At 39.3% G+C, this 25718-nt stretch overlaps 1 protein-coding gene across 9 annotated transcripts in view; it reads left to right on the top strand.

Annotated features, from left to right (window-relative positions):
* The window catches only part of MAP4 (microtubule associated protein 4), a 190106-nt gene that overhangs the window by 109768 nt on the left and 54620 nt on the right, over nucleotides 1-25718 (top strand). For all 9 annotated transcript variants that reach the window (XM_032867918.1, XM_032867913.1, XM_032867912.1 and 6 more), the window contains exons 4-5: nucleotides 17939-18061; nucleotides 24511-24624. In XM_032867918.1, the coding sequence (XP_032723809.1) occupies nucleotides 17939-18061; nucleotides 24511-24624 (237 nt within the window). The remainder of the gene's footprint in view (nucleotides 1-17938; nucleotides 18062-24510; nucleotides 24625-25718) is intronic.

Here is a 25718-nt window from a genome sequence, read left to right as displayed (position 1 = left end):
CCCTGTAATAACTGGTTTTTTGAAATTAGAATGTAAATTTCTTTTAATCCATAGATTTATCTATGGGAGATTTTTTTTCTTTAATACAATTTGGGTTTTGTTTGTCATTTAAAGTGCTAGAGATTTAGGGGCTCCTGGGTGGCTCAGTCAGTTAAGTCTCCAACTCGGTCTCAACTCAGGTCTTGATCTTGGGTCATGAGTTCAAATCCCACATTGGGCTCTGTGCTGGGCATGGAGCCTACTTTAAAAAAAAAAAAAGACGCTAGAGATTTAATTGTGCTTATAACCAGAGGAGAAGAAATAAAGAGGGAAGGGATAAGCAAGTCATGGTGGTTGGAGGACTTGATGATAAAGGTGATGGGAAAGGACATACTTGCATAAGTGATATCCTTGGAAAAGAGAGTGGCCTGTACTCATATTCTCTCTCTGGTTTAGAATTTTTTTTTCCAAATTAAAAAAAATAAAGGTAGAGGATTATACTCCCCATTAGTAGGAAGGAAAGAGGTAATGATGGACTCATGTAGGTAAGTTTACGGTAGAGGAAAGGGCAGTTGAAGAATATTAATTTCCATAAGTAAGAGCTTTTGTGATGGGATGGAGGATGCTAGAGAGGAGAATGTGTAATAAACTCTTTGAAGAATGAGAAAGCAAGTGTAGTCACATGTTTTTATAGGAACAATGTACATTCAGAACGTTAGTAAATTGAGTGTGACAGGAGATAAAAGGAACTGAAAACAGTGTAGCATTTATAGCTAAATCACTCCTCCCTTAGGATGTGCTCCGGCCTCACAGCGGAGTCCTTCACTTCTGCCCCCTCCAGGAAGCATCCTGCAGGATTTATGGTTGAAGCAAAACAAGCATATTGTGTGGTCTCTTAGGACATTTCTAAGACAAGTGTGCTGGTTTGTTTTACAGTGAACCAAAAAGAAACACATTAACACATAGTCGTCATCTCCTTCCCACTCAAGACCTTCATTGCTTCAGTGTTTTCAAATATTATTAGAACTGTGAACTCTTAAAAAAAAAAAAAGTCTGTCAGCCATCTTAGGATGTCAAAGATTGTTTAATTTTCAGATCCGGAAGGTGTGTGGGTTTTGTTGTTGTTGTTGTTTGCTTATTTCGTAGAGAGAAAGACATCCTCATATAGTTGGATATGAATATTTAAATCTATTTTATTATAAAAATTGGAGTTGGCTGAAAATATGAGTTAGATTTTTCATCACTTTCTATTTGTAGAAAATAGAAATGCTGAAAAAATTTTTAAATTTTTTAATTTAAATTCTGTTTAGTTAACACATCGTGTATTAGTATCAGGGTAGAATTTGGTGGTTCATCAGTTGCATATCACACCCAGTCCAGTGCTCATTTTATCAGGTGCCCTCCTTAATGCCTGTCACCCCGTTATCCCATCCTCCTAAACTCTCCCCCCTCCAGCAGTCCTCAGTTTGTTTCCTATAGTTAAGAATCTCTTACGGTTCGCCTCCCTCTCTGTTTTTATCTTATTTTGGTTTTCCTTCCCTTCCGCTATGTTCATCTGTTCTGTTTCTTAATTTCCATGTATGAGTGAAATCATATGGTATTAGTCTTTCTCTGACTGACTTCTGTCACTTAACATTAATACCCTCTAGTTCCATCCATGTCATTGCAACTGGCAAGATTTCATTCTTTTTTATGGCTGAGTCATATCCCACTGTCTATATATATCACATTTTCTTTATGCATTCATTTGTCGATGAACATCTGGGTTCTTTCCATTTCTTTGGCTGTTGCAGACACTGCTGCTATAAACATTGGGGTGCATATGTCTCTTCGAATAAAAAATACTGAGATTTTATTTTGAATTAATTTCAAAGATAGAAAAGAGAGAAGAGAGAAGAGAACAAATAAAACAAAGAACTTTTGTCTATGTTTTTCCTGATTCACCAATAATTAATGTTTTGCCAGTTGCTTTATCATTCTGAGACATATATATGGGTATATACATGCTATTTGCCTGTTCAGTTTTATCTTTGTAATAATAATTTTAGTCTCAAATGTGTTACTTACATTGTTGATAGTAATTGAAAATACCCTATTCAGAGATTGCCCCCCTGTCTTTTCTGTGAAACCCTCTTGCCAGCATTAATTTTCTTACTTATCTTTTCATGTAATTTAAACACCTTCATCATACAGTTTAGCCCTTAGTGAGATAATTGTATTATGTGTTTCCTCATTTCTCAGATGGCTAAGTTTGTATCACAGAAGCATAAACTTAAAAGTACCAACTAATCAAGCAGTAATATCTGTATATATATCAAAGCCAGAACAGTTCTGTCAAATAAGATCCATTCTAAATGTAAGAGAGATCAACAGATTTTAATATAACAGCATACAAAATGTTCACTGATAAGGTTTGAGATTCTAGATTCTACACTGTGAAAACCTTTAAGAAACTGCCACTTGTTGGGACACCTGGGTGGCTCAGATGGTTAAGCATCTGCCTTCGGCTTAGGTCATGATCTCAGGGTCCTGGGATTGAGTTCCACATGGGGTCCTGTGCTCGGCGGGGAGCCTGCTTGTCCCTCTGCCTGCTGCTCCCCCTACTTGTGGTCTGTCTTTCTCTCTGACAAATAAATAATCTTAAAGAAAGAAAAGGAAGAAAGAAAGAGAGGGAGGAAGGAAGGAAGGAAGGAAGGAAGAAAGGAAGGAAGAGATGAAAGGAGGGAGGAAGGGAAAGAAAAGGAAGGAAAAAAGGAAAGAAGGGAGAGTGAAAGAGGGAAGGAAGAGGGGGAGAGGGAGAAAGATAAGCAAAAGAAAGGAGAAATGAACAGCCACTTGTCAAGTTTAATGTTAAGTTAAAGCCTGAATTTTGTGTTGGATTTCTTGGTGATTGGTGGTGGGGGTGTTGGGGAAAGGAAGGGTGATCCTTACTCATGAGTCTACAGTATGTATGTAGAGATGTGGACTAATAAAATTTTAGAACTGGAAGGAAGCTAAAAAAACAGATACTGGTATAATCCTTTCATGATACAGGTGAGATATTGAGGTTCATGGGCATTAAATGAGCTAACAACTAAGGTCTCACCAACGCTGAGTCTTTCTGCCCAGTGTTCTTGTTTCTCCTTCTTTATCCTTTTAGTTTTCTCTCCAAATAAATAGCAGTATTCTCAGGATGCCTGGGTGGCTCAGTCAGTTAAGCGTCTGTCTCTTGGTTTCAGCTCAGGTCATGGTCTTGGAGTCCTGGGATCAAGCCCTGTGTGGGGCTCCACGTTCAGTGTGGAGTCTGCTTGTCCTCACTCTGCCCATCCCCAACTTGTGCATGCATTAGCGTGCTCTCTCTCTTTCTCAAATAAGTAAACCAGATCTTTTTTTAAAAATAGTAATATTCTCTAGAGGGAGACTGTCTCTAAATACTCTCTTAAGTCATCAGTTCTCAAACCTGTTGATATCAAGACGACCTAATGCATAAATACTAGGAAACTTTTCAGGGTGGTGGATATGTTCATTCTCTTGTGACGGCATGCATACCTCAAAATTATCAGACTATACACTTTAAATATGTGCAGCTCATTGTCTGTCAGTTGTACCTCAGTAAAGCTGGTTACAAAATTATTAAGGACCCCAAAGAGCTTTTGTTTATATGGGTTACATCTCTCAGTATTTATCAAATTGGATATTAAAGCTGATTTAAAAAAATATTTATTAGTTTAAAATATAATCATTAACATTTTTAATAAGTACAGTTTCAAAAAAAGGTTGGTAGGAAGGACTGTGTATTATATTTTTCTAAATGTCTTGACTATCGGGTTGAATAGAAGGTGGCTGGATACTCAGATCTGCCTCTGCATTCAGTCTGTCACAACATGTTGTTGGAGTTGAAGATGAAGAAAATCTGTCTCCCATATATGTAGTTAAGAGGAGGAGTATTTTGACAGCTCCTTTTCAGGTAACTGGATATTCTTTGATTTGACATTAAAACTTGACAAGTGGTAGTTTCTTGGTTTTCACAATGTAGAATTTAAAGCCTTATCAGTGAACATTTTATATTCTGTTATATTAAAATCTGTTGGTCTGTCTTCTCAGTTGGAATGGGTCTTATTGATAGAATTGTTCTGGCTTTGATATATAGATACACAGATATTACTGCTTGATTGGTTGGTACTTTTAATATTTAACCAGTTGCCTTCACTGTTAGTGCTCCAATTTCACAGTAGAAACTGGCCCCTATTTTTTCTCATTCTAAAATCTTTTAGGCGAACCGAGGTATCTAGGGTTGTTGCCATTGCATTATGTAAATTGCTTCTTGTTTAGAATTTCATTTTTCTTTCTTTCTTTTTTTTTTTTTTTTAACTGAAATAGATTCTCTGAGGAGATTGTAGTTATGCTGAAAAAAAATTTTTTTTGCTCTGAAGGCTGTTGTTCCTGCAAGGGAGTTTGCCTGCTTTTGCTGTGGAGTTTTAAGGAGGAAATCTAGGTCAGTAGCATTGAATGAAGATGTGGGAGTGAGCCTCTGTCAGATTTGTTCATTAATAATACTGTTGGCTAGGCTGGCTCTTCTCAGCATTGCTCCTCAGAGAGCTGCTCTGGGCCATGCTGTAGCACCACTGTGGAGGGAAGGTAACCAGTGCCTTCTGCATCTAAAAACCAGAGATGCAGGTTTCTTCCCCAGAATGTGTAGGGAAAATGCATTCACTTCTCTGATTAAAAACTGGGTTTGGGGGCACCTGGCTGGCCCAGTCAGGAGAGCATGCAACTCTTGATCTCAGGGTTGTAGGTTTAGGCCCCACATTGGGTGCAGAAATTACTTAAAACTAAATATTTGGGGGGAAAAAAAAGATAGGTTTTTTTGTTCTTGTTTTTGTTTCTCTACCGCAATGAAGTATCACTTCCCCCCAGTTAGAATGACTAGTATCAGAAATGTGGGATGCTCCGATCGGGTGGGAGGGACACCAAATGTGGGGCATACCAGTTGGGTGGGGGCCGGCACCCTGGGTGGCGAAAGAGTTCATCCAATGCAGACCAAAAGAGAAGCTTATTGACCACACCCCAAGGGAGCCGGGGGCTGTCAGGGGCCTGACAGCGAAGGAGAGACTGTCTTGAGGCAGGGGTGAGGGTGGAGTGAGGGAGTAGGGAGGAGGATAGGATTTTCCATTTTTTAGGAATCTTGGGAATCTTGTGCCTGGTTGTAATTGGTCCGTTAGGGCCTATGGCTGTTTGAAGGTGGGTTCCTTCATGAGTCTGTTTGCATTCCGCTCCGTGGTCCTTGTGTGCCTTTTTGCCTTATTCAGGTTTCCTTTGCTCAGGCCTGTTGCCTAAAAGTGGCCTCTACAGAAAAGACAAGAAATAACAAATGTTGGCTAGGATGTGGGGGAAAAAAGGAACCCTTCCTTGTATGACCAACGTGAAACATAGTATGAAGTTTCCTCAAAGGATTAAAAAGTAGAAATAACATACAATCCAGTTATTCCACTACTCAGTATTTATCCAAAGAAAACAAAAACACTAATTTGGAAAGATACATGCATCCCTGTGTTTATTGCAGCATCATTTACAATAGCCAAGATACGTAAGTAACCCAAGTGTGTCCATTGATAGATGAATGGATAAAGAAGACGTGGGCCGTGCGCATGCGTATGTAAGAGTTTTTACTCAGCCATAAAAAGAACAAAATCTTGCCATTTGTGACAACATTGGTGGACCTAGAGGGTATTATGCTAAATGAAATAAATCAGACAGAGAAAGAGAAATTACCATATGATTCCACTTACATGTAGAATCTAAAAAGCAAAACAAAGGAACAAGCAGACTCTAAAATGCAGACAACAGATTAGTGGTTGTCAGAGGGGAGCTGGGAGGGGGGAAGGGCAAAACAGGTGAATGGGATTAAGGGGTTCAATCTTCCAGTTATAAATAAGTCACAGAGATGAAAAGTAGAGCATAGGAAATATAGTCAATAATAATTATAATAACGGGGGTGCCTGGGTGGTACAGTTGGTTACCCTTCTGACTCTTGGATTTGGCTCAGGTCATGATCTCAGCAGGATCCTGAGACTGAGCCTCATGTTGTGCTGCATGCTCAGCTCCCGAGTCGGCTTGACATACTGTCTCCTCCCTCTGCCCTCCGGTTTGTGCTCGCTCTCTCTCTCAAATAAATTGAGTCTTCAAAAAAATAGTAATTAGAATAACATTGTATGGTGATAGATGGTAACTATACTTTTTTTTTTTTTTAAGATTTTATTCATTTATTTGACAGACAGAGATCACAAGTAGGCAGAGAGGCAGGCAGGGGGGTGGGGGGAAGCAGGCTCCCTGCTGAGCGGAGCCTGATGAGGGGCTCCATCCCAAGATCCTGGGATCGTTACCTGAGCCAAAGGCAGAGGCTTTAACCCACTGAGCCACCCAGGTGCCCCAGATGGTAACTATACTTAACTGTGGTGAGCAGTGAGTAGTGGATGGAATTGTCAGATCAGTATGTTACCTGAAACTGATAAACATTGCATGTCCACTTTACCTCAGTAATTTTTTTCCTTGTTCTTTTTGCTTTTATTTGGGAATTTTCTTGGCTTGTTTCTTACCTTTAGTTTTTTAATAGGTGACGTTAGTTTAAGTGATCAAGTTCCAATAAAGAATTTGTTTTTTATTTGATAGCATGAAATTTACATATTTAATTAGGGGGCTATTCTCTATACGGTTAAAGATGCCCTCTTTTTTGGTTTCCCCCTACTTCTTTTTTTTTTTTTATTAACATATCATGTATTATTTGCTTCAGGGGTACAAGTCTGTGAATCATCGGTCTTAAACAGTTCATAGCATTCACCATAGCACATACCCTCCCCGTTGTAGATAACCCAGCCACCCTATCCCTCCCACCCCCCCTCCGCTCCAGCAACCTTCAGCTTGCTTCCTGAGTATACCATAATAATTTTTTAAAAAGTCTTGGGTCTTTTTTTTTTTTTTTTTCACCAAAGGGTAAGCAGACTCACTAGCCTTTTAAAATTTATTTTAAACATGATAGGTTTTTTAAAATCACCTGATGTTTCTTACGCTTTTTCATACTAAATGTAAATCACTTTCCAATCTTATGTATGGTGTGAATTTATTAACTTAAATAATCCAGTCCAGAAAAAAAATGACCTTGTGGTAATTTCGATGGCAGCTTATGTATTGAATGCCATTCTGTGCCATGCAGTGAGCTAGGCTTTTTGAAGAAATAAAGTAGTAGCACAGTCTTTACTTTTTAAAAAACATAGTGAACTGGAGAAACAAGATTAATACATATTAAATAATGTATTTGTTTAAAATGGTGAACATAGAATACTTAAAGGTTTAAGTATTTATGGGACACCTGGGTGGCTCAGTCGGTTAAGTGTCTGCCTTCAGCTCAGGTCATGATCCTGGAGTCCTCTGATCGAGTCCCACATTGAGCTCCTTGCTCAGCAGGGAGCCTGCTTCTCCCTCTGTCTGCCACTCCCTCTGCTTGTGCTCCCCCCCACCTCTGAGAAGTAAATAGATAAAACCTTAAAAAAAAAAGATTGAAGCATTTAAAAAATAAAAAACATTTTGTTAGACTAATAAGGAAATTAGTGTTCAGTGACTAAATGGTTTTCTAGGAACAAACAATGAATGTTGAAAGGGCTAAGAGGAGAAGGACAGGCACTGAAAGTCAGGAGAGAGGCTGTGTAGAGCCTGAGACTTGAGTCATGGCTGTGGGATGTGGGGCCAACAGCAGGGAGAGGTTGATCTCGTGAGTAAAGGCACTGGGGTAGCAGAAGTGTGGGCTTCAGCAGTTGCCATGAGGAGACTGGCCTACCCAGAGAGGAGTGGGGAATAATCCTGCTAGGGTTCCTTTCAGCGGATAAAGAAGAGTATTAGATTTGTATCCAACATTTGCATTAATTATTCTGTGAGAAGCATCTGTCGTATTGAAGCCCTAAACAAATTGCCTTTATTAGCTTTGCAATAGTAGGTGGTAGGTACACCTCCTCTAAACAGAAAGCAATTCAAAGATGGAAGTTCTAGGGGTGCTTGGGTGGCTCAGTGGGTTAAAGCCTCTGCCTTCGGCTCAGGTCATGATCTCTCTCTCTCTGCCTGCCTCTCTGCCTGCTTGTGATCTCTGCCTGTCAAATAAATAAATAAAATCTTTAAAAAAAAAAAAGATGGAAGTTCTAGTACTTTTCTGTGGAATATTAAATTATTGATAACTTTTTTTAATTACTCTAATTCTAGAACTGAACAAGTATCCTTAGAGGTCATTCCTTAAGCCAAGAGAGACATACATTTGTTTTTGGTTTTGTTTTTTTTAAAGATTTTATTTATTATTTATTTGACAGAGAGACAGATCACAAGTAGGCAGAGAGGCAGGCAGAGGGGGAGGAGGAAGCAGGCTGAGCAGGCTCAGCAGGCTGAGCAGAGAGCCCGATGGTAGGACTCGATCCCAGGACCCTGAGATCATGACCTGAGCCGAAGGCAGAGGCTTTAACCCACTGTGCCACCCAGGCACCCTGAGAGACATACATTTAAGCTTTCGGTCAGAGTGGGCAGGAATTCAAATATTTCTGGTTGGTGCCAGGTTGGTGCCCAACCCTTTGCTTGCTTACTTATAGACAGATCTCCCTCTCTCCGTCCTTCCCTTTCTGTTGTTTAATCACTGCTATAGATTGATTAAAATATTTAGTAATGAGGGGGGAAGAAAAGTGATTCTGGAATGTAGCCAAGGACCAGGTTTTGAGACTGCTGCTATAGTACTGTTGAGTCAGTTACAGATCAGTTCTCAGCATCAACCTCAGAACATCAGAAAACTGTTTTCTCCTACCATTATCTGGTTAATTTCTCTTTAATAATCCAGAATGTGTTGTTACATTTGTGCTTTTATGATTTGGGAAGTAAGATAAGTCAATCCATAAAAATTTATTATATTTTTATTAATTTTAAGAAGTGTTTATCCAAATGTTTTCCACCTTTTCCCCTTCCCTCCTTCATATGCCACTTGTGAACCTTCCCGAGGACACTGTGGTATGTTTTTTGATTTATAATAATCTTTCTGGCCTAACAAGTATCCCAGTACTTCCATTTATTCAATAGCATCTGAGTACTTATACGTAAGTTATATTTTACTAGGTTTTTTTTTTTGAGAGATATAGAGATGATTGGTAAGTCAGAGGTCTCAGAATTTAATTTTAGAATTAAAATGTATTTAAAAAAAAAGATTTAAAGTGTATTTAAAAAATGGTGTATCATACCTCACAACTTTTTTTTTTGAAAGTGGTCTGTGGCTCTAAAAGTCTTGAGGTCACCCCAGAGTTAAGTAGCAGAGACAAGGTTAGAACTTTTTAAAAACTAGGGACTGTATATATTTTTTGGCTGCCCCCCCTTTAACATATAAGGCTTTTAGAACCATACTTGGCTCATAAGTCTGTCTCTTGCTTTTCTCTCCTCTCCTTATTTCTTTCTTCCTCTGCTTAACTCACTCACTCACTCACAATCTGCCTTTCTCCCTCTCTCCTACTCTTTCTTGTCTCCCCTCTGTTCTCCCCTGCCCTCTCTTTGGCTTCGTTCTCAGGCAGACTCTTTCAAGATGGGAAAGAGGGCCACCGGCAGCCTAGGTGTATCATTATGGCTTAAGATCCAAAATGTCAGAATGTCTGTATATCAGATTTCTCCAAAGGACTTTTGGCCTGGTTGAATCACAAGTATACTCCTTGGTCAAGAAAGCCAAAACACCATGATTGACCTCTGAACTAGTTCTGCCTGGATGGGAATAGGGCAGTTTCCCTTTGGAAGGGATGCAGGCAGATAAATATTGTTGTTGTTGTTTTTTAAAATTTATTTTTATTTATATTTATTATATTTATAATATATATTTTAGAAACAAATATATTTATATAATTATAAATATCTTATTTATATATATTAATATATATAATATATTATATTATTTATCTTAGATAAAATCTGCTTTTTTTGGCCTTTGACATCTAGCTATTCTCTAGCGGTCCTCTGTGAAGACCTGCTGTCCTCCATAAGCTTTTCCCGTTCACATTGGTGTGCTCCTTACTTTCCCATTCTTAACCACGGCTTCAACTCCTATTTGGCTCTGCTGAACATTTTCCCTAGTTCTCCAGCAGTGCATAAAAACAAATATGTGGTCTATATAAAATGGGCTCTATTGTCTGCTGAAATAGGTACAAATACATATTAGGTATTAGAGAAAACTAAACCACATGAATAACCCAATTTGACTGCACTCAGTTCTGCAGAACTTCCATGTGTTGAAATGCTCTTTAAAGTTGGCTCTCAGGGCGCCTGGATGGCTTAGTCATTAAGCGCCTTCCATCAGCTCGGGTTGTGATCCCGGGGTCCTGGGATCAAGCCCCACATTGGGCTCCCTGCTGAGAGAGAAGCCTGCTTCTCCCTCTCCCACTCCCCCTGCTTATGTTCTCTGTCTCGTTGTGTCTCTCTCTGTAAAATAAATAAAGTCTTTAAAAAGAATAAATAAAGTTAGCTCTCTTGGGGTGCCTGGGTGGCTCAGTCAGTTAAATGTCCCAACTCTTCATTTTGGCTCAGGTCGTGACCTTACCGTCATGAGATTGAGCCCTCCATGGGGCTCCACAATGGGCATGGAGCCTGCATAAGTTTCTCTCTCTGCAGGGCACCTGGGTGGCCCATTTGGTTAAGTGTCAGACTCTTGGTTTCAGCTGGGGTTTTGATCCCAGGGTCATGAGATCAAGACCCGCATAGGGCTCTGCACACCATACAGAGTCTGCTTAAGACTTTCTCTCGCTCTCCCTCTGCTCCTCCCCTCTGCATATGAGCTCTAAAATAAGTTTTTTAAAAAGATTTCATTTATTTATTTGAGAAAGAGAGAGAGTAAGCAGGCAGGAGGAACAGAGGGAGAGAAAGAAGTAGGTTCTTAAGCTGAGCAGGGAGCCCAACGGGGGCTCAGTCCCAGGACTCTGGGATCATGATCTATACTGAAGGTAGATGCTTAACTGACCGAGCCACCCAGGTACCCCTAAAATAAATCTTAAAAAAAAAAAAAAATTCTCCTCTTCCCTTTTCCCCACCCACCCCTGCATGTGTGTGTGCTCTCTCTCTCAAAAATTAAAAAAAAATTTGAAAGTTAAAAAATAAAGTTGGCTCTCTCAAAGCTAAAAGGAGGGACAGAAAGGAGAAAACATACTGGGGGGAGAGACCAAAAGGAGGAGGAGCTGCTTAGGGGACGGAGGTGATCATTCAAACCTTTGGAGGTGCTTGGACATGAATTTACAGGACCCCGTTACAGGGTGTTAACATCCCTGCTGGTGGGTTGCTGCCATACCTGAGTTGTATTGCTAAGTTTTCCTCTTCTCTCCTGCCCCAGGTTGTACCATAACCAGAGGGGTTTACTTTTGTGCTTACGTCATTTAGTGAGAGTTGACCTAGGGACCAGCTCTGTGTGGACTCTCTGTATCATCCATTGTAAGCTGTCACTGATGAAAGACGATTATGATGATCAGTTTCCATCTTGAAAAGACAGTTGTGACAAACGTTGCTTAAAGTTTGGAAAAAGTCTATCTTCTTTTGAAGAACTGATGTTTCTTTTTCTTAAAACTTACAGCAGAAGTTTCTTAGTTGTGTTGCAGATCAATGTCCATAATAACCCCCAGAGAGAAGCCACTCTCCCTAGGGGCTCTGGTCAACACACAGAACCCCGGAGAGTTTGCCATTTGTGATGTTAACTGTCCTTCCAGCAGATGAGTTTCTTAGGGATCTGGTGTTTTACTTATATAAGAAGAGTTTTAGTTACAGAATGGAAATTAAATATCTTAATTAAAATTAGAATATATTATCTAACTTCCGTTCTTGTAGGCATGGAAAATAAATCCACAGATTTTACGATGTTTAAATAAAAATGTTTATTTAAAAAAAAATCTTCGGGGGCACCTGGGTGGCTCAGTGGTTTAAGCCTCTGCCTTCAGCTCAGGTCATGGTCTCAGGGTCCTGGGATCGAGCCCCACGTCGGGCTCTCTGCTCGGCGGGGAGCCTGCTTTCCCCTCTCTCTCTGCCTGCCTCTCTGCCTACTTGTGATCTCTGTCTGTCAAATAAATAAATAAAATCTTTAAAATAAAAAAAAAAATCTTCAGGTATCCAAGATTCTCTCAAGAGATGTTCCTGAAGGAGCATTTTGGAAAATGCAAATCGAGGATAAGTGATTTTTGTTTTATTCTTCTCTCCTTTCCCCCATACCACTTCATGTAGGTGAAATCAGATTTAAATGATTCTATGAAACATGAAAATAAGGACAACCTTGAAGGTGGGGAGCATTTGCACGTAGAAGCAGCCAGATGTGGGCTACTAACTAGGGGAGTCCTATCACTTCCACACCCACTTTGCTTTGAGGTTAGCAGTGGGTGTATTAGTGGTAGACCTGTTTATAAGTACCCTGTGGCAGAGCCTTCTCCTTTTCCCAGCCACATCTTCCTTGGATCCTGTGTTTTCCAAAAGGAAGACGGTAGGGAAACTTTAACTTTTTGTACTGTGGCCTTTCAGAACTTCTTTCTCATTTACTTTTATGCCCTTCACAACAGAAGTTCATACCCCTAACAAGGAAGTGTGTACTAAAGTCACCCTAATCCATTTTTAGAATATTTTTATCACCCTTAGAGTTCCCTTGGGCCCACTGATGCTCGATTCCCATTCCTACTTTCAGCCTAGGCAGGCACTATTCTGTTTCCTGTCTTTATAGTTGTGTCTTTTCTAGAAAATTGATGTAAATAGAATTATACAATATATAATCTTTTCTACCTTGCTTTTCTCACATATAATGCTTTTTTTTTTTTAAGATTTTATTTATTTATTTGACAAAGGGAGAGAGATCACAAGTAGGCAGAGAGGTAGGCTGGGGGGCGGGGAAGCGGGCTCCCCACTGAGCAGAGAGCCTCATGCGGGGCTCGATCCCAGGACCCTGGGACCATGACCTGAGCTGAAGGCAGAGGCTTTAAACCCACTGAGCCACCCAGGCGCCCCCATATAATGCCTTTTTTTTTTTTTAAGATTTTATTTATTTATTTGACAGAGATCACAAGTAGGCAGAGAGGCAGGCGGGGGTGGGGGAAGCAGGCTCCCCACTGAGCAGAGAGCCCAATGCGGGGCTCGATCCCAGGACCCTGGGATCATGACCCGAGCCGAAGGCAAAGGCTTTAACACTGAGCCACCCAGGTGCCCCCATATAATGCTTTTTAAGGCTCATCCATATTGTAGTGTTTCTCAGTCGTTCATTCCCATTTATAGCTGCATAATATTCCACTATATTTTTTGCACCATATTTTATTGATCCATGCACCAGTTGATGAACATTGGGTTTCTAATTTTTAGCTGTTATGAATAATGCAGCTGTGAACATTATACATTAGTTTTTGTATAGAACGTGTTTTCATTTCTTGGGTAGATACCTAGGATTCAAATTGCTGGGTCAGACATGTTTAATATTGTAAGAAGCTGTCACAGTCTAGAAATAAATTCTTATATCTTTCAGCAAGAGTGCAAAGGTAAAACAGTGGGGGAGGAATACGGTAGTATCCCGTCATTGCCGTTTTGCTTTCCATGCTTTCAGTTATTTGTGATTAACTGTGGTATGGAAGCAGATAGTCCTCTTTCTGATGTACCAGGTCAGTAGTAGCTTAACATTGGGTCACAGTGCCTACGTCGTTCACCTTGCTGCATCTCATCCAGACATTTTATCATCTCACAACATCACAAGAGGGGTGACTATAATATAGTAAGATAGTTTGGTAGACCACATTCACACAACTTCTGTTTACAGTATATTCTAATTGAAGTTTCACTACTAGTTATTGTTGTAATCTCTTGCTGTGCCTAATTTAGAAATTAAATTCTATTATAGATGTGTATGAATAGGAAAAAACATAGTATATAGTATATATAGGGTTCAGTAGTATCTGTAGTTTCAGATGTCCACTGGGGAGGGGGATCTTGGAACATATCCCCCACCAGTAAGGGGAAACTACTATAGTCTTTTCAACAAATGCATCTGGGAAAACTGGATAGCTGTATGTAAAAGAATGAAGTTGGGACCCCTACCTAATACCACATGAAGAAATAAAATGGATTATAGACCTAAACATAAGAGGTAAAATGATAAATCTCCTAGAAGAAGATGTGGGCATAGATTGTTATGAACTTGGATTAGTGAGTGGTTTCTTAAGACTCCAAAGCACAAGTGGCAGAAGAAAAGCAGGTGAAGTGGACTTTAACCGAGTGCCTGGCTGCCTCAGTGAGAGGAGCATATGACTCTTGATCTTGGAGTTGTAAGTTAGAGCCCTACATTGGGAGTAGAGGTGCCTGAAAAATAAAATCTTCAAAAAAATTGGACTTTATCAATATTAAAATGTTTTGTGCTCCAAGGATATCATCAAGAAAATGACTCTTGGATGGATCTAGAGGGCGTAATGCTAAATGCAATAAATCAGTCCGAGAAAGACAAATATGATATGATTTTACTCATATGTAGAATCTAGGAAACAAATGAACAAAGATAAAAAGAAACAACTCCTTAATTATGGAGAACAAACTGGTGCTTGCCAGAGGAAAGGTGAGTTGGGGGGCTGGGTGAAATGAGTACAGTTCCATTATACAGTTCCATTACTCAGCTGAGTAATGTATGGAACTGTTGAGTTGTTGTATTGTACACCTGAAACTAATAAAATTGTATGTTAACTATGCTTGAATCAAAAAAACAAAGTGAATCTTACATCTCAATAACTAAAAAAAACCCCAAATAGCTCAATTAAAAAATACATAAATGATTTGAATAGACATTTCTTTTCTTTTCCCCTAAGATTTGTTTATTTATTTGAGAGAGAGAGAACACACATGAACAGGAGAGGCAGAGGGAGAGGGAGAAAATCCCAAGCAGACTCTGCAGGGCTCAATCTCACAACCCTGAGATCATGACCCAAGCCATACCAAGAGTTAGATGCTTAACCAACTACACCAGCAAGGCATGCCCCCCCCCTTTTTTTAAAGATTTTATTTATTTATTTGACACAGAGAGAGATCACAAGTAAGCAGAGAGACAGGCAGAAAAAGAGGGGGAAGCAGGCTCCCCACTGAGCAGAGAGCCTGATGCAGGGCTTGATCCCAGGACCCTGAGATCATGACCTGAGCCAAAGGCAGAGGCTTATTAACCCACTGAGCCACCCAGGCAGCGAGGCGCCCCTTGAATAGACATTTCTTTAAAAAAAAAAAAAATGACTGATAAGCAATGAAAATATGCAGAACATCACTAGTCATTATGGAAATGCAAATCAAAACCACAGTGGGATACATTTCACACCCTCATCTGGTGTAGCTAAGATAAAAAAAGATCAGCAAGTTCGGTGACGATCTGGAGAAATTGAGACTCATACATTCTTGGTTAGGATTGTAAAGTGGGGTAAGCTCTTTGCAAAAACAGTTTGGCAGTTCCTCAAAATGTTAGATGTAAGAGTCGCTGTATGACCTAGAAATTCGGTTAGGCATACACCCAGTAGAATTAGAAACATATGCCCACACAAAAACATACATTTAATGTTCATAGCAGCATTATGTAAATAGCCAAAAATGGAAACAATCAGATGTCAATAGATGAACATATAAACCGTGGTATATCCATGCAATGGTATGTTATTTGGCTGCACACAGGTATGAAGTTCTGACAAATGCCACAACGTGGATGAACCTTGGAAATACTGTGCTAAGTGAAATAAGCCAGTCATAAAAGGCCACATATTGTCTCATGACATTTATATGATACATCTAGAATAGGCAAATCCACAGAAACAGAAAGTAGGTTAGTAATTGTTAGGGGGTGGTGGGATAAGGGAACGGGCATAGGATTTTTGGAGTCATTAAAATACTTTGAAGTTAGATGGTGGTGGTTGTATAACTCAGCGAATGTACTAAAACTCGCCGGATTCTGCACATACTTAAAAGGATAAATTATATCTCAATTAAGCAGTTCATAAAAAAAGAAATGGAAACTATCAAACTCATTTCTAAAGTAGTGCCATTTAACATTCCCTCCAGGAATGAAAGAAATTTCCTTTTTCTCTGCCTCCTCACAAATTCCTGGTATTGTCAGTCTTTTTGATTTAGTGGTTCTGTAGTGCATTGGCATCTCACAGTGATTGCAATTTGCATTTCCCTAACGACTAATGAAGATGAGCTGCTTTTCATGTGCATATTACCCATTTGTGTATTTTCTTTGATGAAAAGGTCTATTGAAATCTCTTGCCCATTTAAAATTGAGTTGCTTGTCTTATAATTGTGTTGTTAAAGATTTCTTTCCAAGTCTTAATTTTTTATTATTAGACTCAACAAAGAATAACATTTTAATAAGTATGATCAGAACAAGTAAGATATAAGGGAAATAAGATTAAAACCTTACACGTTCATTGCAAGTATAAACAAAAATAAACAAAAAAACTGAAGTAGCTATTTCCTCCATATTAAATGTTTAAACACAGTTTTGAACACACAGTATGTATCAGTAATTTAAGTTAGCTATAAAGGCTGTTTTTAATGTGATAAATGAATTTGTTTCTTATGAAACTTACCTAATGTCGATCATAAGTATAATTTTGTTATAAGAGATTTTGATCTCTTCTGCATAAAGGTCCTTTATTAGATTTGTCATTGGCAAATATTTTCTCCCAGTCTTGGGCTTCTCTTCATTTTCTTAATGGTATCTTTGAAAAGCTGAAGTTTTAAATTTTTTTTCAAGTCTTAAATTTCAATGATGTCCATTTCATCAGTTTTTTTCTTACATGGATCCTGCCTTTGATGACATTTCTAAGAAGTCTTTGTCTAGTCCAGGGTCACAGAGATTTTTTTCTCCTGTTTTCTTCTACAAGTTCTTTTAGATTTAGTTTTTAGTTTTTAGTTTTAGGTTCTTAATCTATTTGGAGTTAGATTTTACATATGGTGAAAGGTAAGTGGCCAATTGTTTCTGTATCATTGGTTGAAAAAAATGATCCTTGGCACCTCTGTTAAAAACCAGTTGTCCACAATTTACGTAGTTTTCTTTCTGAACTCTGTTCTGTTCCATTTATCTAATGTGTCGTCCATACCACACTGACTTGGTTATTATACATGTGTAAATAACTTTTGAAATCAAGTAATTTAAGTCCTTCAGTGCTTTTCTTCAAAATTGTTTTGGCTGTTCTTAGGGTTTTGGTTTTTTTTTTTTTTTTCCATGTAAATTATGAAATGAGCTTGTTGACACCTTCAGAAAATTCTCCTGGGAATTTTTTTTTTTTTTTTTTTTTTAAAATTTTTTTTTTTTTTTTGACAGAGATCTCGACGCAGAGAGGCTGGTGGGGGGGGGGGGGGGAAGCAGGCTCCTCGGTGAGCAGAGAGCCTGATGCGAGGCTCGATTCAGGACCAAGGCTCTATCCAGGACCCTGAGATCATAACCCCGAGCTAAAGGCAGAGGTTTAACCCACTGAGCCACCCAGGCGCCCCCCTCTCCTGGGACTTTGAATTGTAATTGCCTTGAATCTCTTGTCAGTTTGAGAATTGCCATCTTAACAATATTGAGTCTTCTGTTCATGAACATAGTATATAGCTCCCCATTTATTTAGCTCTGACGTTTTTAAAAATTTTGGTGACCTGAAATGATTGCTGTTGACAATTTTATAAAATTTTATACTTGTTCTTTGTGGGTAAAGATCACTAACCTTTTCACGTACTGTAACCAGAATATCTCTTGCAGTGTTTTTAACCTTGTAACAGGCTATGCTTCCAGTGTTTTGATTATATTTTTCTGTCTTAAAATTTGAAAAAAAATAAAGTCTTGAAAGGCACTAGGTGGGTATGATTTCGTCATATTGTGCTAACTGTGATACTAGTAGAAACTCAATTCTAGTGGAGGAGAAGACATTAATACCATGTAACTTTGGTTTCGTGTTTCTATTCAAAGGTTCTCCAACTCCATTTCTTGAAGAGAAGATGGCCTACGAGGGATATCAGAACATCCAGAGCTGGCCAGAAAATACAAACTTTTGCTTTGAACCAGAACAGTTGGTGAATCCTACCCACACTGGTAAGTGCAGGCTTGCCTATGACTGCTCAATGTGAATGATGATGTAATCATGAAAAATTTGTAGCCACCACTCAGATAAAACTTTCTAGTCTATATATAGCTTGCAAAGCACAACCAGAGTATAACTCTTTACCCTGAACATTTAGTTGACCCTTTCTCCTCTCGACCCCTTTTTCTGAGGCACATGCTTGTCCAGGTCCTTCCCTTTTGAAGACTATTTTGAGTAGGTTAACTGAAATTCATATTCTTTAAAGACTAAATAGTCAGTAGTACTTTAGAACCTTAGTTCTTCCAGGGGTGCCTGGGTGGCTCAGTTGGTAAAGCGACTGCGTTCAGCTCAGGTCATGATCCCAGGGTCCTGGGATCGAGCCCCACATCGGGCTCCCTGCTCAGTGGGGAGCCTGCTTCTCCTGCTCCCCCTCCCCTGCTTGTGTGCGCTCTGTCAAATAAATTAAAAAAGTCTTTAAAAAAAAGGAACCTTAATTCTTCCAAAAGGAATTATTACTGTAGTAGTAGCACCATTTGTTGAATGTGTGTCAGGCATAGGGGCTAGAGCCTTTTTACACATATTTTCTGTGTTTCTTACCTAGCTCTGCAAGTGTCTATTATCCTCATTTGACAGAAAGGAGAACTAGGACTCAAACCTAATTTCTACAAAGCCAAATTAATCTGTAGAGACAAAAAACAATATGTAGTTGCTTCGAGCTGGAAATGGTGGCAGAACTGGATTGTAGTAGGACCTCAGAGAAGTACATCAGTGCCTGCATGCCAGGTTGAGAGCTCAGTTTTCTGGTTTGCACTCATAAGTGACTTCTTTTTTACCATCTAACTTACCAGGTGCTCATAGCTGGTTCCAAAAAATCTCGTACTTGATACTCTATAATTTCCCAGTTATTGGCTATTCTCAATATATGGTAATTTTTTAAAACAGCTTTATTGAGATATAATTCACACACCATACAGTTCACACTAAAATGTACAATTCAGGGGCGCCTGGGTGGCTCCACCAACCGGTTAAGCATCTGCCTTCAGCTCAGGGTCATGATCTTGGGGTCCTGGGATGGAGCCCCCAGTCGGTCTCCCTGCTCAGCATGAGTCTACTTCTCCCTCTCCCTCCGCTCCTTCCCTCCTCCTTCATGCTCTTTCTCTCTCTCTCTCAAATAAATAAAATCTTTTTTAAAAATGAAATATACAATTCAGTGGATTTTTAGTATATTCATGTATATATACAGCAGTTACCAGAATCAATTTTTATTACCTCAGAAACAAACTGGTAGTCTTTAGATACCACTCCCTATCTCCTTATCCAGCCCAGTCCTAAGCACTAATCTACTTTCTGTCTCTCTCAGTTTACCTATTCTGGACATTTTATGTAAATGAAATCATATGTGGTCTTTTGTGACAGGCTTTTTTCACTCAGCAAGTTTTCAAGGATCATGTGTTTTGTGGCACAGAGGAACTCAATCTCTGTATGGATATACTACATCTTCTTTATCTGTTCATCAGTTGATAAATGTATAGGTTGTTTGAGTGGTGGGGGGGTTGTTTGTTTTTTGTTTTTTGTTTTTTTTTACTGTTGTCAGTAATGCTGTTTTAAACCTTCATGTACAGGTTTTTTTCCCTTAGGTTTATACCCAGATGGGTATTGCTGATCATTTGATAACTCCGTGTTTAATCATTTGAGGAATTGCCCAAGTATTTTCCAAAGCAACTCTATCATATTATAGTCCCACCAGTAGTGGATTAGGTTTGTAATTCCTCCACATCCTTGAAAATCCTTGTTTTCCCTTTAGAAAAATTACACCTAACCTAGTTGGTATTGAAGTAGTATCTTATGATTTTCATTTGCATTTTCCTGTTGGCTAATGATGTTGATTATCTTTTCATTTTTTTCATATGTTTATTGGCTATTTGTAGATCTTCCTTAGAGAACTGTATATTCAGATCCTTTGTCCCAGTTGTTTTTTTTTTTTTAAGATTTTATTTATTTATTTGACAGAGAGATCACAAGCAGGCAGAGAGGCAGGCAGAGAGACAGGAGGACGCAGGCTCCCTGCTGAGCAGAGAGCCCGATGCGGGGCTCGATCCCAGGACTCCGAGATCATGACCTGAGCCGAAGGCAGCGGCTTAACCCACTGAGCCACCCAGGCGCCCCCTTTGTCCCAGTTTTAATTGGTGTGTCTTTTTTGTTGTCCTGGAAGAGTTTTTATATACTGGACCCTTATCAAATGTATGATTTACAAATATTTTCTCCCATTTTGTGGATTGTCTTCTAATTTTCTTGGTAGTGTCCTTTAATGCATAAAAGTTTCTGATTTTGAGGAAGTCCAATTTATCTTGTTTTTCTTTTGCTGTTCATGCTTCATGCTTTGGTGTCTTAACTTAGACTCTACTGCCAAATCTGAGCTCATGAACATTTATCCTCATGTTTTTTTCTTTCTTTATTCTTTTTTTTTTTTTTTTAAGATTTTATTTATTTGTTAGAGAGAGAAGAAGCAGGGAGAGTGGCAGGGGGAGGGCGACGCAGGCTGCCCCTGAAGAAGGAGCCTGATGCAGGACTTGATCTCAGGACCCCAGGATCATGACCTGAGTCAAAGGCAGATGCTTAACCGTCTGAGCCACCCAACTGAGTCCTATCCTTATGTTTTCTTCTAAAAATCTTATAATTTTAGCTCTTGTATTGAGGTCTTTGATCCATTGTAAGTTGATTTTTGTATATGGTTAAGAGGTAGAGAGATTCAAATTCATTATTTTGCATGTTGATATCCAGTTGTCCCAGGTGCATTTTTTTGAAGATTATTCTTTCCCCATTTCATGGTCTTGGGATCCTTGCTGAAATCTGTTGACCATAGATACATAGTTTGTTTTCTTTTTAATCAACTCTTAATTATTTTCCATTGGATCTGTATGTCTGTTCTAATGCCAGTACTATACTGTCATGATTACTGTAGCTCTGTGGTAAGTTTTGCAGTTAGGAAATATGAGTGTTCCTGCTTTGTGGGTTGTTTTATGTTTATTTATTTAATGATTGTTTTAGCTATTCTGGCTGGGTCTTTTGTGATTCCATATGAATTTTAGAATCTGCTTCTCAGTTTCTCTAAAGAAGTCAGCTAGGATTCTGGTAGGAACTGCATTGAATCTGTAGATCAAATTGAGGAGTTTTGTCATCTTTACAATATTAAGTCTTTCAATCTGTAAACATATAATGTTTTTCCATTTATTTATATCTTATTTCTTTGAACAATATTTTTGTAGTTTTCAGAGTATAAATTTTTATGCTCCCATTTGTAAAATTTACTCCTAATATTTTATTCTTTTTCATGCTGTGAATGGAATTGTTTTCTTAATTTCATTTGTAGGTTGTTCATTGGGAGGCTATAGATACACAGTTGATTTTCATATATTGATCTTGTATCTTTCAACTTTGCTGAATTCATTAGTTCTTGTAGTTGTTTAGTATATTTCTTAGGAGTTTCACATGTAAGATGTGTTGTTTACAGTTGTAGCTTTAGTTCCTCATTTCCAATCTTGATCCCTTTTCTTTTTCTTGCCTAATTGTCCTGGCTAGAACCTTCCATAAGATTAACTGGAAGTGGTGAGAGCAGACATCCTTCTTTGTTACTTTCCATAGAGGGGAAGGATCCAGTCTGTGGCTGTTAATTATGGCGTCAGTAGAGGGTATTTGGTAGATGTCGTTTGTCAGATGAAGGAAAGTGCCTCCTGTTCCTAATTTGCCAACTACTTGATTTATCATGAAAGGGTGTTGGGTTTTGTCAAGTGTTTTTTCTGCATCTGTTGCAATGATTATGTGATTTTATTTTTTATTCTGCTGATATGTATGTATTACATTGGTTACCAATCTTGCGTTCATGGGATAAATCCTATTTGGTCATAGTGTATAATTTGTGTGATTTTCTGACACATTCGTAAACATATTTGTTGAAGATTTTGGCATCCATATTTAGAAGAGATGGTGATCTGTAGTTTCCTTATGATGTCCTTGTCTAGTTTTGGTATCAGAGTAATATCAGGGTAATACCATTCTAGGATAATACCAACCAGAGAATGAATTACTTTGGAAGTGTTCTCCCTGCTTCAGGTTTTTCTGGAAGACTTAATGAAGAATTAGTTTTAATTCTTCTTTAAATGTTTGGTAGAATTCATCAGCAAAGCCATCTTAGCCAGAGATTTTCTTTGTGAGTAGTTTTAGATTACTAAACTAATTTAAATCAGGAAGAAGAGGAACCAGCAAGGGTAACGTGAAGGGAATGGCCAGTTCTGAGGTTGGAGAAAACTCAGAAGAGTATAATGTCTTGAAAACGAAGTGTGGTAGTCAACCCCCAAGATGGTTCCAGTGATCCCCAACTCCTGATATTCACACCTATATGTAGTAACCTCCCACATCATACCAGGCTTGGTCTATGTGACCAGTAGAATAGATGGGAGAAATAATAGTATGTCATTTCTAAGATTAGGTTATAAAAGATCCTATGGCTTCCATCTTGGTTATTCTTGGTTTACTCAGTTTGGGGATAGCCAGCTGCTATGGAGAGGCCCATGCAGGGGAGAAACAGAGGCCTCTAATCAATAGCCATGTAAGGAAGCCATTGTGTAGGCAGGTTCTCCAGCCCCTGTCAAGTCTTCTGATGATCACAGCATTGGCCAGTCCCTTGACTACAACCTTGCAAAACACCTTAATCAGTGGAGGTATGGAAAACAGATTCTGGGGGACATTTTAAAGGTCAGATCAGCTGGATTTTCTTATGAATTGGGAATGGCTTATGAAAGAGATAAATCAAGGACAACTCCAATGTTTTTGACCAAAAAACAGAATCCCATTAGAGATGGGAAGATTGTATGAGAGGTGGTTTGGGAAACCTGTTACATTTCAGCTTTATTTTATACATTAAGAATTGGCAATTTAGGGGGACGCCTGGGTGGCTCAGTTGGTTGGACGACTGCCTTCAGCTCAGGTCGTGATCCTGGAGTCCCGGGATCGAGTCCCACATCGGGCTCCCAGCTCCATGGGGAGTCTGCTTCTCCCTCTGACCTTCTCCTCGCTCATGATCTCTCTCACTGTCTTGCTCTCAAATAAATAAATAAAATCTTTAAAAAAAAAAAAAGAATTGGCAATTTAGGGCGCCTGGGTGGCTCAGTGGGTTAAGCCGCTGCCTTCAGCTCAGGTCATGATCTCAGGGTCCTGGGATCGAGTCCCGCATCGGGCTCTCTGCTCAGCAGGGAGCCTGCTTCCCTCTCTCTGCCTGCCTCTCCATCTACTTGTGATCTCTCTGTCAAATAAATAAATAAAATCTTAAAAAAAAAAAAAAAGAATTGGCAATTTGATATGAAAGTCAAATCGAATTCCCAGTCAAATTCCCAGTGCCACAGTGAGGTCTAGATGGCTGGAAGTACAAATTTGAGTGTTATTAACTTACAGACAGAATTTTAAACTATGAGATTAGATGAGATCACTAATGGGGGATGTAGATAGAGAAGAGGCCTTCATCCCTTTAACCACTCAGTCCTTCAGTTCTCAGCTTAAATATTTATCAGGTGAAGATCTTCTTTGGCTTGAACTAAAATATCCCTCTGCTAAATGTATTCAGCCTTGACCTTATGCATCTCTGGGTTTTAGAGTGCACAGACTCTGCCATATTAGAGGCACCCAGAAAGAAAGTAATAAATAAATGAGAGAACTTGGTAGAAACCATTCATTTTTACATGCAAGTTGGCAAGTCTCCGATTCTAGTGTGCAAACCCATATAACACCTATTCTCCTTGATGCTTTAGGTATTCTGTTTTGCTTCAGTGGAAGTGTGAGAAGCAGAGCAAGCAGCAGCCTCCCCAGACCAAGCGATACCAGGGAGAATGAATGGTTCTCATCTCTCTCATGGCCCAGCTCCCCTGCTGTTCCAGAGAAGCAGCACTGGGACCTCTTCCACACCCAACAGTTTCTCAGTTTGCCTTATACTTGTTCATACTTCCCAGTGCTACGGTCTCCCTTGATCATGACATCCCTTACTAGAAGAGGGTGATACAGCTACTTCAGGCCACAAGAATGAATATTCTCCCAGGGCCTAGGTTTTTATGCATTTGCCTCTAACAAATGAAGCATTTTAAGGGAATGAGTCACTAGTTATCTATCAAGGAACTACTGAGAAATGCAGATTCTCAGGGTCTAGCAATCAGTGTTTCTTTAAGGCCGCAGGGTAATTCAGATGAGTGCTAATTTTGAGAAGGCCTTCTTAGAAGCAGAATTCTTTTTTTTTTCCCTCTGATGAAGAATTCATTATAGGACTGGCATGTTTTCTGTTACGGGCGAGGAATAAACATACTATTGTCCCCGTTCCTAGTACCTAGAATAAAACCAATGATGATCACAAATTTCCCAGTCTAGAATATCAGTTGTATTCACTGAGAATGAGTTTTAAATTTTTTCTTTTTTCCAGATCCCTTTAAAATGCACCATGATGATGGCCTGGAGGATTTTCTCTTTCTCCCCAGTGGAACAACCAATACTTCAGGATTTGCAGAACGAAATGATCCCCTGCAAGACAGTTATGGTATGATGTCGTCAACTGGATTTATTGGTTAACTCCCAACAATTAATGTGGCCTTTTACCCATTACCTTTGAAGTTAACTACTAGGCAAAGTCATGTTTTTTGGCTTTACCTGTAACAAGGCTCTGTCTAGATTGGTCTCAGGAGAGAATTCAGCATTTGGGGCGCTCAGGGTCTGCTCACCTCCTCTCGGGGGATCTTGAATACTATATGATAGGGCCAGATTCTGTCTCCATATTTTACTAGCTCATTACCCTGGGCATGTTATATCCACTCTAAACTTTGATTTATCTATAATATGGGTCCAGCACTAGTTCCTACCTTAAAGATGTAGTGAAAATTAAATAACTTTGTAAAAGCACTTCTCATAGCATCTGGTACTTAGTAAAGTATATTTTTAAAAACATTTTATTTGTTTATTTGACAGAGAGAGACAGTGAGAGAGGGAGCAGAAGCAGGGGGGTGGGAGAGGGAGAAGCAGGCTCCTGGCCAAGCAAGGAGCCTGATGCGAGGCTTGATCCCAGGACCCTGAGATCATGACCCAAGCTGAAGGCAGAGGCTTAAGGACTGAACCACCCAGGCGCCCCATGGTACTTGGTAAATATTAAACAGATCTTAGTTCTCAATTAGTAATACCATTATTCCTGGTTTTGTGTAACTTTTAACATGAATGTGACCAGGATACTGTGGGGGAGGTGAAACTTTACTTCTCCCCATCTTGGGTTTTCAGCTGGGCCTCAAAAAAAAGACAGATTAACAGAAGACAGACCATTTGTTAACATCTGCAGCATCTATTGTATGGGCAAAAAGTGACTCAAAGCGGTAGCTTGGAATTTTGGGTTATATAGCATCTTCAACAAAGAGCAGTAGAGGTGTAAAGAAATGACAGGACAAAGGAAAGCAGTTTTAGGCTTCCATGACTGGCAGGCTGTGGGAAGAAAATGCATGGGAGGGCACTAATGGAGTAAGGTTTGTTTGCAGATTTCCTCTGGTGCCCTCTCTGGGCTCGTAAGAGTCTGTCTCCAGGAAGAGGAGAATTTATATCCTGCCTTTAAGCAGAATGTGAGGAGCTTTTTCTGGGTTTACTGCTCCCTAA

This window comes from Lontra canadensis, unplaced genomic scaffold (genome assembly GCF_010015895.1).
Source record: "Lontra canadensis isolate GAN:19392208 unplaced genomic scaffold, GSC_riverotter_1.0 scaffold35, whole genome shotgun sequence".
In the NCBI taxonomy this organism is placed as follows: domain Eukaryota; kingdom Metazoa; phylum Chordata; class Mammalia; order Carnivora; family Mustelidae; genus Lontra; species Lontra canadensis.
Note: the sequence above shows the minus strand (reverse complement) of the source record. Positions and strands in the feature narration are given on the sequence as shown.